This window comes from Enhydra lutris, unplaced genomic scaffold (genome assembly GCF_002288905.1).
Source record: "Enhydra lutris kenyoni isolate GAN:26980312 unplaced genomic scaffold, ASM228890v2 scaffoldscaffold19, whole genome shotgun sequence".
NCBI classification, from domain to species: Eukaryota; Metazoa; Chordata; class Mammalia; order Carnivora; family Mustelidae; genus Enhydra; species Enhydra lutris.
In genome coordinates this window covers 7,981,704-7,994,312 of record NW_019154103.1, presented here as the reverse complement: position 1 = coordinate 7,994,312, position 12,609 = coordinate 7,981,704, and the positions used below count along the sequence as shown (strand labels likewise).

Sequence of the window (12,609 nt, the reverse complement as noted above, 5' to 3'; positions counted from 1 at the left end):
AAAAATAAGAAGACGGTAAGAAACAATTACTTATCTGACCACTTCCACATAAACACACACATCTTCAAGTAAAATTGAAAGTATGCTTTGTTACGACTTTTAATCTGTGCCAAGATCACAGGAGTTCTTTATCTAAGACATGGAGCCCGCACATGCAAGTAATCATTTTTGTAACATTCACTGTACCAATATGGGCAGATGCAACCTAGGCATCTGTTAACTTTCTTTCAGAAGTTCTTTATTAGGCTACAGGGTTGAGATAATAGGTAATTCATAATGTTGGACAAAAGCAGGTAAGTAATCACCATAATCAAATGTATGAGATTCATTAGTGGCTTGTCGTCAAAAGAGAGGGTTCATGTCTGACATGAACAGGTCCTTATCATCAAGACAAACGCTGAGAGAACAGAAGTGTGATTACTAAAGATGAAGAGCAACAAGCTATATGAGCACAATCAAGCCTGAAGATGAAGTGAAACGCATTTTCTATTGCGCAGAGGCTGCTTTTGTTTTTGAGCCTGTCTGAAGGACAGGATATTATTATCACGTTCAGTCTGCAAGCTAATGGTTCTTTACTATAATTCTGCAAAACACTATCTACTGTTTGGTGCCACCGATAGTCTATCAGCCCATTCTCCCCAGTGCTCTATCATAACCTCCCTTTCTCCCAGCTGAGGACACTCAGTGTTTCTCTCCACATGTGGTTTTACAAAAACGAAGATCCACTCTCTCAAAGATCTCAGGCAAAGAAGAGCATGTAAATACCAATCCATTAGCTAATCTAGGAATAAAAGCCAAGACCACCAAAGGAGACATTCACGATGACTTTCGAGTGCCAACTAATACAAGAGCGACAAGTGAGTTTCCCTGTCTAGGTCTTTAATGCCCACACATGCACTGCAAAGGGCAATTCTAAAGCTGCCACAAAGTTTGTTGTCAAAGGTGGGATAGCTGTCCACGGACCAATCCACATAAGACAAATCCCAAAGGAAGACCTAAATGTTCCAGTTGTGTTGCAGTTTGGATATATCAACCAGCCCTCACACTTGGGTCTTAGAAATAATAGTGCTTATTGTGATTGGATTTGATCATTACTACTATACTATGACAGGAGGAGTAGATGGTCCATTAACAGGCTGTCTACATGACACTTAAGTGACTACAGATTAAAAGATATTAGTCAATTCAGTTACAATCAATGTACAGATTGGTTTATTTGGTCGGTTTAGCAGCTTGGAGTTCTACCAGCAGAAATCTCTTTGCAACATCGTATTAGGAAACTAAGAAAATGCAGTTGAGTTCAAAGTCTTGTTCATATGTTACAAGTCAGAACAGAGACACATAGAATTAAAACCCAAAATGACATAGATCGCCAGGAATTATGCTATAGGCTTGCACTGAGATTGATAACACTGACAGAAAAAGGGGAAGGATAAGAAATGGGCTCAAGAACATAATGTAAAATGTAAATGAAAAGAAGCAGAGAAAAAAGGCACTAAAGGTAAATGCAGATGTACTTTTGGATGTTTTGCCATCTATCTTTTGCCTCTAATCTTTGCCATCTTCCTTGACTCTTCCAACCAAACGTTTTCTGGGTCCTGTGGATTCTGACACCACAGTATACAATCTGAGACAGCCTTTGGTCACAGGCAAGACACTGGAAGTTGAAGCTCTTAGCACTCACCTTGATGCTTAAAGGTTATCTAAAATGCTTCGCATAAAATGAAATGTTCTTGCCAAAAATCTCTATGATGCATTTGCTTATGTATCTTATTCTTCTTCTTCAGAGCAAACACCCATGCCTGGGTCTACAGAACTGGAATTTCAGAGGGGACCATTTTTGTGAGCTGAAGTGGTTTCAATAAAGGAACATGAGAGAACAAAAGGAAATAGAAAGATACAACAAAGGCAACAGGGAAGACAAGGCTGGAAAGACTTCCAAGAATAAACTGCACAGGATGGCTTCTGGGAAACGAACAGCCATGTTTGGCAGGAGCTGAGACTGTGTACAGTGGGGTCAAAGATAAGCTTGAAAGGACAGGCTGGAGCCAGGGAATGGCAGCCACTTGAGCCCAGGTGAGGCATTTAGACCACATGCCATAGGCCTTTGGACCACTACTGCAGGTTTGTGCATAGGCAAGATACACACATCATGGTTAGGAGGATGTGATTAATGATAGGGCAGGGAGGAAGGAGCAGAAGACTGAGGTTTGAGGCCTTACTAACTATTCCAGGTGAGGCTAGAGGACTTGATCTAAGAGGGCAATGGTGGGAAAGGAGAGGAAAGGATTAACTTGAGGGGCTGTGTTAAATATGCATGTACTTAAACTTAGTTTTGTCCTCAATTAAAACCTAGAAAATGGTCATTTACAGCTACTGTCAAAGAACTACTTACAAGATGCTAAGGATTCTTACGTTGATTGGGAGGTAAACTGTCATTATTATGATCAAACACATAAGAGGGCATAAAAATTCTAATGGCTGATAAAATCATTTTTAAAGGAAGCTTTGATTAAGCTTAACAGAGCCTGGGAAAAAATAAGATTTTTGACATAAGTAAAAATTATTTTTAAGGAGACCATGATTGGTTGCAAGGTGATGAGTATTTTAAAATTTTTAAAATAATTAACTGCTGATTTTAGCAAGGCACTAATAATGACTTATATGATTGACAGATCTATTTTTCCCTACTTTTGCAATTCTACTTTTTATATGTACTTTTGCAGATGTATTTTCTCTACGTTTTTCAGATCCCTATTGCAAACCTCTTATTAATCAAAAGTTTATTATTTTTTTGCAAATGTACCTATTAGCAAAACTCTGAAGCATTGTAGGTGACACAAGCTAAATCATGTACTTCTTAGTGAATATGCCAACTTAGTTACTACTCTCATTTACTTAATACATTTTTATTGAGCATTCACTATATGATAAGTACTGTGCCAATGCTGGGTGTACAATAAAGAGAGAAAAAGAGGTGCCTGGGTGGCACAGCTGGTTAAGCATCCGACTCTTGATTTCCGCTCAGGTCATGATCTCAGGGTTGTGATCCCAAGCTCAGCGCAGAGAGAGAGAGAGAGAGAAAAAAACAAGGTTCTGCCCACATGGGAATGCACAGTACAATGACAAAGAAATACATTAATTAAAAAAAACTGTCCAAATATATAATTGAAAATTTTGATAAGCACTATAAAGGAAAACTGCAGGTTGCTTTGAGAGCTTGTAACAGGGAAGAGAAACCATCTCTGGGTCTGAGAAAGTATTTTAAAGGAAACTGTCTTTGAACTGAAATCTGTAAGGATGTAGAGGAATGAAACAGGAAAGGGTAGAGGAGAGAACTAGAAGAAAAGATGAGCAGAGGGAAGGAATCACATATAATAAAATAAAAGTACTCTCTAACCTGTTGGGTAATGGTGTCCCATGGCTCCTGCAGCAGCCGTGACTTGTAACACTCATGGATTCCTTCCCATATGTCCTTCAGAGCTAAAGGTCTTCCATCTGCAAAAGTGCATGGCAAAGACCATCAGTCAGTAGTCTATTTGACACAATGGTGCTTAGTGTTTATCTAAAACTCCTAGAAGAATGCTATGATTTTTTTTTTTAAATCTTTGCTAGTGGTACACATATTACTTATATATCAAAATAGTGCTATATGAATTACTATTTTCTTCCTGAGGGAAATTTAAACATTCAAGCTTCTCTCCTTTGTAACTATCTAGCAGTTAAATTATCTGCTCATTCATTGCCTGTAGGAATTCTGCAAAATAAATAAAATCCAAATGTATTTTAGAGAGAACTGATAGATACAAGCACAGGCAAAGGACCAGGTGGATGGATTCCCATATTCACAAGGGTACACTACGAATACCTCTGAAATCTTAATAATTCCTCTAGTTCTTAAATCAAAGACTATATACACACACTTCTTTCACTCTCTCATTGACTAACTATCTGTAATGTTCAAATCACTCAGCTGAGTACTATGGGGAATAGAGAAAAGGAAAGCACACTGTTTCTCCTAGTAAGAAGCCTACCATCTACTAGGGTAACTATGACAAGTGTATCAATAGAATACTAATACCAAAATACTAGATAGAAAGTCGTTGTTGACAAGAGGAAAACTGCAGTTCTCTGTCAGTCCAGAGGAAGGAGACATTAACATCCACTGTTTGTGGCAGGTGGAGCAAGGGAATTGTGAAGGGTGGGGGGACGTGAGAAGGAATTGGCATGAAGACATTAGGAAAACATACAGCGAACAATAATTCACTTTTTCCTTCTTTAAGCAATTCAACAATTAACCTATAACAATCACAACAATTCACCTATATTCATAACAATCCAAATAGTGTATTTTATCAAGACCACTATGGCACAAGTAGAGAAATAGGTATCTAATATTGTAAAATAAAGTAGAAAGAAGAAATTACCTAAAGACTTTGAAACCCCTGGACAGAAGATGGTCTTACTACTAGAATTTAATGCTACTTGGCCCCTCAGAGCTATCAGGTGCTCAGAGCTTAGGGGTATGCTCCCTTAGGCAAGTGGACAATAGCATTTAAAGAAAGCTCATCAAGGGGGGCCCTGGGTGGCTCAGTCAGCTGAGCACCTGCCTTTGGCTCAGGTCATGATACCAGGGTTCTGGGATGGAGTCCCACATCAGGGAGCCTGCATCTCCCTCTCCCAAACCCACCCACTCCCAGCTCCCACTCATGCTGGCTCTCTCTCTCTCTCTCTCTCTCTCTCTCTCCCAAACAAATAAATAAAATCTTAAAAAAAACAAAAACAAAAACAAAAACTAAAGTACTCTCACTCCTGAGAGCTTTAAGAAAGAAAGAAAGAAAGAAAGCTAGCTCATCAATATATCAAATCATTAGACCCAAAGAAGTATTTGGTCATCAGGTGCAATAAAACTTGGGGAAATAATGTACCCCAACCTCTCCACCATCACCAAGCAAAAGGTATTGTACTCAGATTCATGGAGTTTAAGTAAAGATGTGGACTGTGGAAGAGCACTGGACTTGGAGCCTGGGCTGAGTTTGAATTCTGATGTCGGCACTTACTCTCTGTGACTGCAAGTTATTTGGCTTTCAAGTTTACCTATAAATGAGTATAATTATCCTTCTCAAATCCTGTGCATGTGAATGGGCTTGCATCAGTGCACTGACCCAAAACTGCCAAGGACACAGTCTGAGCTTAATACCTAGTAGGTATCTCTTCCCAGCCCCCACTGCACCACTCCAGTACTTCTCATATTATAAAGCTAAAGGATTCACTTATAGACCACTATTTCTTGGAATTTTCTCATGTTTCTACACCAGGCACATTGTGTTTGATGATATACTAATACTAGAGGCAGGGCATTTCTCATGTTTGACCTGAAAAGCTGAACTTTTCCTCAACCTTTATTTTTAATAAATAGCAATTGAATATTTTGATACATTTTCAATAAGTATTTTCATCTTGGCATTTATCTGGCGGCAGGAGACCATTATCTTGTGATAAATAGTTTTATTCCATTGACATTTCCATGTCTGTAAAATGAACAAGATTTATTCATCCAATTAACATTTGAATGTCATGTTTAGGTACAAGTTAAAACCAAGCTGCCTTCTGTGTTATATTGTTTTCTGTACATATTTACGGAGCAGGGCCAAACTTTGCCCTTAAGATAAGCTCTACATATCTTCAAAATATGCGCACGCATGTGTGTGTGTGTGTGTGTGTGTGTGAGTGTGTACGTGCTGATGTTGGAAGAGGGGAATAGGATCTTAGGTACTTTAATGTCAGATGGTAAACCAAATAATCCAATTATAAAAAGATGACATGCTTTCGAAATAATTTTCAGACATCGATGTTAACAAGAAATCAAGTTGTAGGATAATAAAATGTTTGAGCTGGTACAATTAAGGCAACCAAGGTCTTGAGAAACATACATCAGCCAAAATCATGCAGCCAATTCATGACTGCACTAGAGCTGGAATTGAAGTTTCAGTTCCCTTCCCGCCATTCCCTGCAGCCTCTGGGGGCAGGTGTCAGTGTCCTTTCTGCCGTTCCCTACAGCCTCTGAGCACGGAGACTGTACTTGTCCTTTCACCACTGTAGCCCTACAGTGTAGTTCCAAGCCCCACTCACACACTGCAAATGTTTTATAAATATTTACTGAACAAATGATAAATGAAAGGATGCCCTCCTTAACTTTATTTCCTCTAAGACCAAGAAAGGCTCTGAAGACTTAGAGAAGAATGCTGGGTTTAATATCTGGCCATCAATAATGATTTTAATTTTACTCCTTAAAATATTTCAGCCTACAATCTAAGGGTGGAGTAAGTAGGGGGTTCAGATATTACCACTGTCAAAACCCTGCATACTCTGCTGGAACCATTCATACAAAATGCAATAATCAGCAACTGACAACAATGTGGAAAGACCCAGAACAAATGCAACAGAGTATTTCATCAGATTTGATGCTAGAATTGAGGGCGTGTGATGTGTTTTCAGATAATCTCAAATTTACAAGATGTTAAGTTAACATCTTACAATACAGGAATTAAAACAATGATCTGGTCAACTTAGAATAACAGATAATTACAGAGTTAAAAATATTAAGTTCAGGGCTGCCTGGGTGGCTCAGTGGGTTAAGCCTCTGCCTTTGGCTCGGGTCGTGATCTCAGGGTCCTGGGATCGAGTCCCGCATCGGGCTCTCTGCTGGGCAGGGAGCCTGCTCCCTCCTCTCTCTCTCTCTCTCTCTACTTGGGATCTCTTTCTGTCAAATAAATAAAATCTTAAAAAAAAATATTAAGTTCAAACATAAAAAGATGCATCATGGTCCTACATGCATTTTTGTAAGAGTGCTACCCACTTGCTAGAAAGAGAAGAGTGTTTTCTAAGTGAATAGATGTGACTGCATTCTCTAATGCATTTACAGACTGTTTGAAAATGCATGTATTAAAAAAAGAAAATGCATGTGTTAATGATGATCAAACAAGTCCTGTGCAAGCTACTCTGACAAGAGTGCCAATCTCTCCAGCTTCCGCTGACCATCCACACTGGAGATGATCTGGCTAATAGAGCTTCTTCTCTCACATACAGATATGACAATAACGACTGTGATGTGGCTTCTTTTCTCTACATCTTTACATTGACTTGCCCAGTCACAGTTCATGCCTTACAATCAAAGACATTCAAAAGCTAGTTTCATGATCTTTTATGCTAAAACAAAAAATTTTGACCTAATCAGCAATATCTCCAAAACCATGTCATACAATATCGATGCATAAAATGTATTCAAAATATGATTGTGATTCTAATTATTTCAAAACCAAATGGAACCTTCAGAAATTCCACTGAAACCATTAAACGGAGATCATCAAATATATTTAAAAAATCACGTCATAAAAGTAGAGATTAAATATTGCAGAAACTTGAAGAACTTTGTGATTTTAAATCTATTTATGAAAACCAAAGACCCAAAACTTCAACTTAAAATTAAGTTGTGGGCATAAACAAATACTTGGTTAAGCTCATGAAACACATTATTATGTGCCTTCATGTTCAACTGAAGGTATCTTCAATCAGAAACTTTAAACCTTGCCAAGAGGGTCTATTTTTTTTCTGTCTGGCCTCAGTCAGAGGTGACATAAGCATACTCAATCAACAACTCTCTAGTTTTAAACCCAAGATATTCGATAGCACCAATTTTAACATGTTTAGAAATTTCATTAATCACACTGAGGCTGAGAAGCTCAGTAAAATCCCCTGCCTACTTGAAAAATTGAAGCAGGAGCTGAAATAATTTCAGCAGCAACCCACAAAGTAAGCATGGTAAATTAAGGCCATTCATTTAACAAGTGTTTATTGAATGCCTACTGTGTGCCTCTATCTTCCGGAATGATAACACACATTTGAGCTAAAGGAATATTCTGTCAGCAACCTAGACTGTCAATGTTAAAAGAAAAAGAGACATTGGATGAAAAATAGAATAATTAAAAAGTACAATCTTTAGCAACTGCCAGTAGCATTTAATTTAACAATTTTCATATAAAATCTCTCAATTGAATAATAACCTACATGTCAAGTAATCTATATATTACTCAAAATGTGTAGCTCTCTAAATTAAATTTCTCAAGGCTATTAGTTTTCATGAATCAAATAACAGCGAGAGATTTCACTGGTACCACCTAACTCTAGGGCAAGCATGCTGAAGTCACCTTTATCCTACTGTGCATGGTCCTAAAATGAAGATTATAGAGAATATATCTTATCTACGGTAAATTTAAAAATAATGTTCTGAATGTGGTCACTAGAAATAAAAAGGAAAGGGTGGATTATTCACAGTGCAATATGTCGTTATTCAATATACTGTCTTCAAGAGAGCTTTGAAGGATATAAAAATTCATGTCATACTCCACAGTAAGGCAGAGATGATGCTCCACCAAAGGGGAAAATTCATTTTTGCTTCAGTGAGAAAATTACATTGTGACACAAAATGAGTGTTAATTGTTCATGTACATTCATATCAGATACTATGCTGCCTAATTCTGTAATTCTTATTTATCCCTACATACATTTTTAGCACTTTATATCTTTATTAATCTCAGGAAATCTGAATGAAAATTCCAAAAATACAGATTATGGCAACTTCTCTTTACTTACATATGACATCAGTTAACTTGGACGTTTTCTGAATTTCTGGTTACTATATCATGCAGTTAAAAAAAAATGGGCTGAAGAGTTTGAATCTCAACCACATAGTTTTCTATGTATCTTTGAATAAATCATTTAACCCATCAGGCACTCAGATTTTATGTACGTGCACAAGGATAATAACAGCTCCTACCTTACACTGTTACCGTGAGAATCAAAATACATAACACAGCTAATATTACATATAGTATTACTATATGCTAAGCCCTACTATATTTCATATATTAGCTGACAAACCTCAAAACTCTATGAGGTAGGTATTGCTGCTGCTACTACTACTACTACTACTATCATCTCAGCTTTTTTTTCAGATGAAAGAAAACAGAAAGTTCAATAATTGCCCCAAAGACATGCAGCTAGTTAGTAGCACAACTAGGAATCAGAAGGAAGGCATTCTGGCTCCCAACCCTGCACTTTCACCACTACATTCAACGTCTGTGTACCCAGAAGCTCTCTGCAAACCATTTAAAACAATGCACACGTATTTGTTGTGCTGTTGTTATTAGTAGTTCTCCACCAACACTGCCTAACCTAGGAGCATCCAGAGTTTTGCCTTTTCCTGGCCTGCCCTTTCACTCATCACTGCATGGACAAATCCCAAGTCCAGCCATGGTCTCTCTTGATCAGTCCAGCTCAAGAAAATCTCTGTTCTTTGAGCCTCAGTAGCAGTTTTGTTCCCCAGCTTTACTGAGATAAAACGGACATATAACACTGTAAATTTAAGGTATACAACATGATTTGATACATGTATTTCGTAGGAAATATTTACCACAAAATGTTACTTATGGCACCCATCACCTCATAGTTAGCATTTGTGTGTGTGGGGCGGGGGGGGGGTGTTTAGAACGTTTAAAATCTACTCTCTTTGTAACTTTTAAGTGTACAATACTGTATTGTTAACTACAGACACCATGCTGTACATTAGATCCCTAGAACTTACTCATCTTATAAATGAAAATCTGTACCCTTTAACTAATATTTCCTCATTTCTGCTATTGCCCAGAACCTTGGCAACCACCAATCTACTCTGCCTGGCAGCAATTTTTTTAACCTTTGTTATGGCTCTTAATACTGATTTGTCATGATTTTAAAAATCACAATTTATAATTTTAAAAACTCATATACATCTATAGTACCAAGTAGATGAAGACATCACAGATGTTTGATTTTTCAGTATCCAAACACACTTCCAGTGTGGGAGAGAAATTCCAAAATCAGTAGAAGGCAGAGCCCCGTTTTCACCACTGAAGCCAAAGGAAGGTAGACATTCCTTAATCTTATCATTCTAAGGTATCCAGTTGCCTCTAAGTTCTACCTTTCCCAGAAGTCCTTTTCTACTTGTCATGGTCAGGTCTAATTATTAGGGCACCTGATATATGGACTTAAAACGCTCTGCTTTGATGACTTTAAAGAAGGAGAAGTGCAGTAATCTGGTTTCAAGTGGAGCAGTGATATTTTCCAGCAGATTTGGAAAACAGATTAATGAGTTTCTATACTGTGCACACAGTAGGCACTCATATATGTTTTAATGGATGTTTCTATTTTTTTTTTTAAAGATTTTATTTATTGTTAAAGCCTCTGCCTTCGGCTCAGGTCACGATCTCAGGATCCTGGGATCGAGCCCCACATCGGGCTCTCTGTTCAGCGGGGAGCCTACTTCCCCCTCTCTCTCTGCCTGCCTCTCTGCCTACTTGTGATTTCTCTCTCTGTCAAATAAATAAATAAAATCTTTAAAAAAAAGGGGGGGGCACCTGGGTGGCTCAGTGGGTTAAAGATTTTATTTATTTATTTATTTATTTATTTGAGAGAGAGCACGAGAGAAAGAGAGAGAGAGGACAAGCGCTGGGGAGGGGCAGAGGGAGAGGGAGAAGCAGACTCCCCTGAGCAGGGAGCCCAAAGTGAAGCGGGGCTCAATCCCAGTACCCTGGGATCATGACCTGAGCCAAAGGCGACGCTTAACCAACTGAGTCACCCTGGTGCCCCATGGATATTTCAAACAGGAACCATTTTGCCAAGAGTAAGCAAAGAAATCTTTTTTCCTTATGGAACACAACACAAACATTCATCTATCCAGGAAAGCTAAGATATATTCTCTTTCGGGTAAGAAAGTAAATTTACCTTTTCATGTCCTCTTCCTGGCCTTGGATCCATTTAAAATCTGTTGCTTTTTGTATATATGATGTTTTGCACTAACACAGGTTAGAATAAACCTTTTGGCTAATTAGTTCTCCCAGTAGTTTTGTTTCACATTTCTCTAGCATTTTTTTAAAAAATATTTTTAAACCAGGACTTGATTTTTCAATGGGATTTTATTCCCATGTCATATGTTTTAAACAAGCATCTTAACTCCCCATACTATTTCAAAACATTTATATGGTTCAACAAATAATTCTTGTTGGATTTCCTCTATTGTTTGGATTTTCCAATTTGAGCAGCTTTATATTAGTAAAATAATTTTTCATTATTTTTCTTAATAACTTTCACTATTTGCTCTTAAATTTGATTTCAATCCATAGAACCTCTTTTTAATGTACCAAAATTCATGTTCCATTCCATTATCATAACTTTATATAAGTTTACATGGCACATATGAACTTTCTTAAAAGTTTCTCTACAATCAAATAAGGCTCTAAATTATGTTTCAAATCATTTCCTATGTTCTGCTCATTGTAATAATTAACTAGAATCATTTTTGCCTCAATCTTTAAGGACCTCTATAACCCACCTTTTCTTTCCTGTTCAACAAGCTACCTTAACTCTCACTGTGCTGGCAACCCCTTCTAACCCATCATCACTTTCATAATTTGATCTCAGCATATCTTTCCAAACATTTCATCCACAGTTCATCTTAAAGAAACCTTTACTCCAAACTCGCTTTTACTGTTCTCCAAATACCATGCTCTCTCCAGCCTTATAGCTTGGCACTCACCCTCCTCTTCTCCAGTGCTTTCTCCAGACTCTTCAGAAAAGCCAACCTGTTACCTTCCCTCGCAAATTGTTGGACAGAGCTGTGGATATTTTACCTTTATTCTCCGACTTCCTCCAACTTCATCTTTCTGTTTTCCTGTTATCTCTTCTATGCACTCCAAAGACTTCCTCTTGTTCCAGACCATGTTGAACAAGCCTCTTCTTCCTCCTCCTTGATGATTTATATACTGCTCTAAGTCCAAACTTTCCATTATTCTTCCTTTATGCTGGCCTTTATCGTGGTTTGCCTTTGAGAGATAATTATTCTTTGGCTATTTCTTTCTCCCCGTTCCTCTATGAACATCCTTTACGCATATAACAAGTGGACAAATCTTCCACATGAAATATCTGGGTTACATTTTTAATTCTATACTTTTACTTCCTGGGCCAATAATAGAATAGATCTCCAGAAAGAACAGACATTCAGTTGCTGAATGGAAGAAATGTTGCCTTCCCTATTCAAAAGCAGCCCTTCTGACTAATTAAAGAAATATGTCAAAACAGTTCCCAAGAAGAACCCATATGTCAGCCAAAGAATTAAATATTTTGAAAATGAGAAGAACCACTTGGTCTATTTTTCAATAGAGACTGAGAACAAAGGAAAAGAAGAAAGACAGGGCAGGAATAAATCAGAATTCAAGCTGAAATAAATATAGAAATCTCCAGTTGTAATGAAAGGGAAAACTATGTAAGCTTAGGACTCTGGTGAAGCCCTCAGACATTATGTACATAGCTGAGTTTTTTACTACATTTCTTTTTTTTTTTTTTTAAAGATTTATTTATTTATTTATTTGACAGAGAGAGATCACAAGTAGGCAGAGAGGCAGGCAGAGAGAGAGGAAGGGAAGCAGGCTCCCTTTTTACTACATTTCTAACACTTGCCACCAGTTTTTGACCAAAACCAAGTCCTCAGAAAAGAAAAATGGGACACAAAGTGTA

At 37.7% G+C, this 12,609-nt stretch overlaps 1 protein-coding gene across 2 annotated transcripts in view; it reads right to left on the bottom strand.

The window, feature by feature from the left end:
• Positions 1 to 12,609, bottom strand: part of LOC111148443 (autophagy related 10) — a 229,656-nt gene that overhangs the window by 59,527 nt on the left and 157,520 nt on the right. For both annotated transcript variants that reach the window (XM_022504988.1, XM_022504987.1), the window contains exon 5: positions 3,401 to 3,498. In XM_022504988.1, the coding sequence (XP_022360696.1) occupies positions 3,401 to 3,498 (98 nt within the window). The remainder of the gene's footprint in view (positions 1 to 3,400; positions 3,499 to 12,609) is intronic.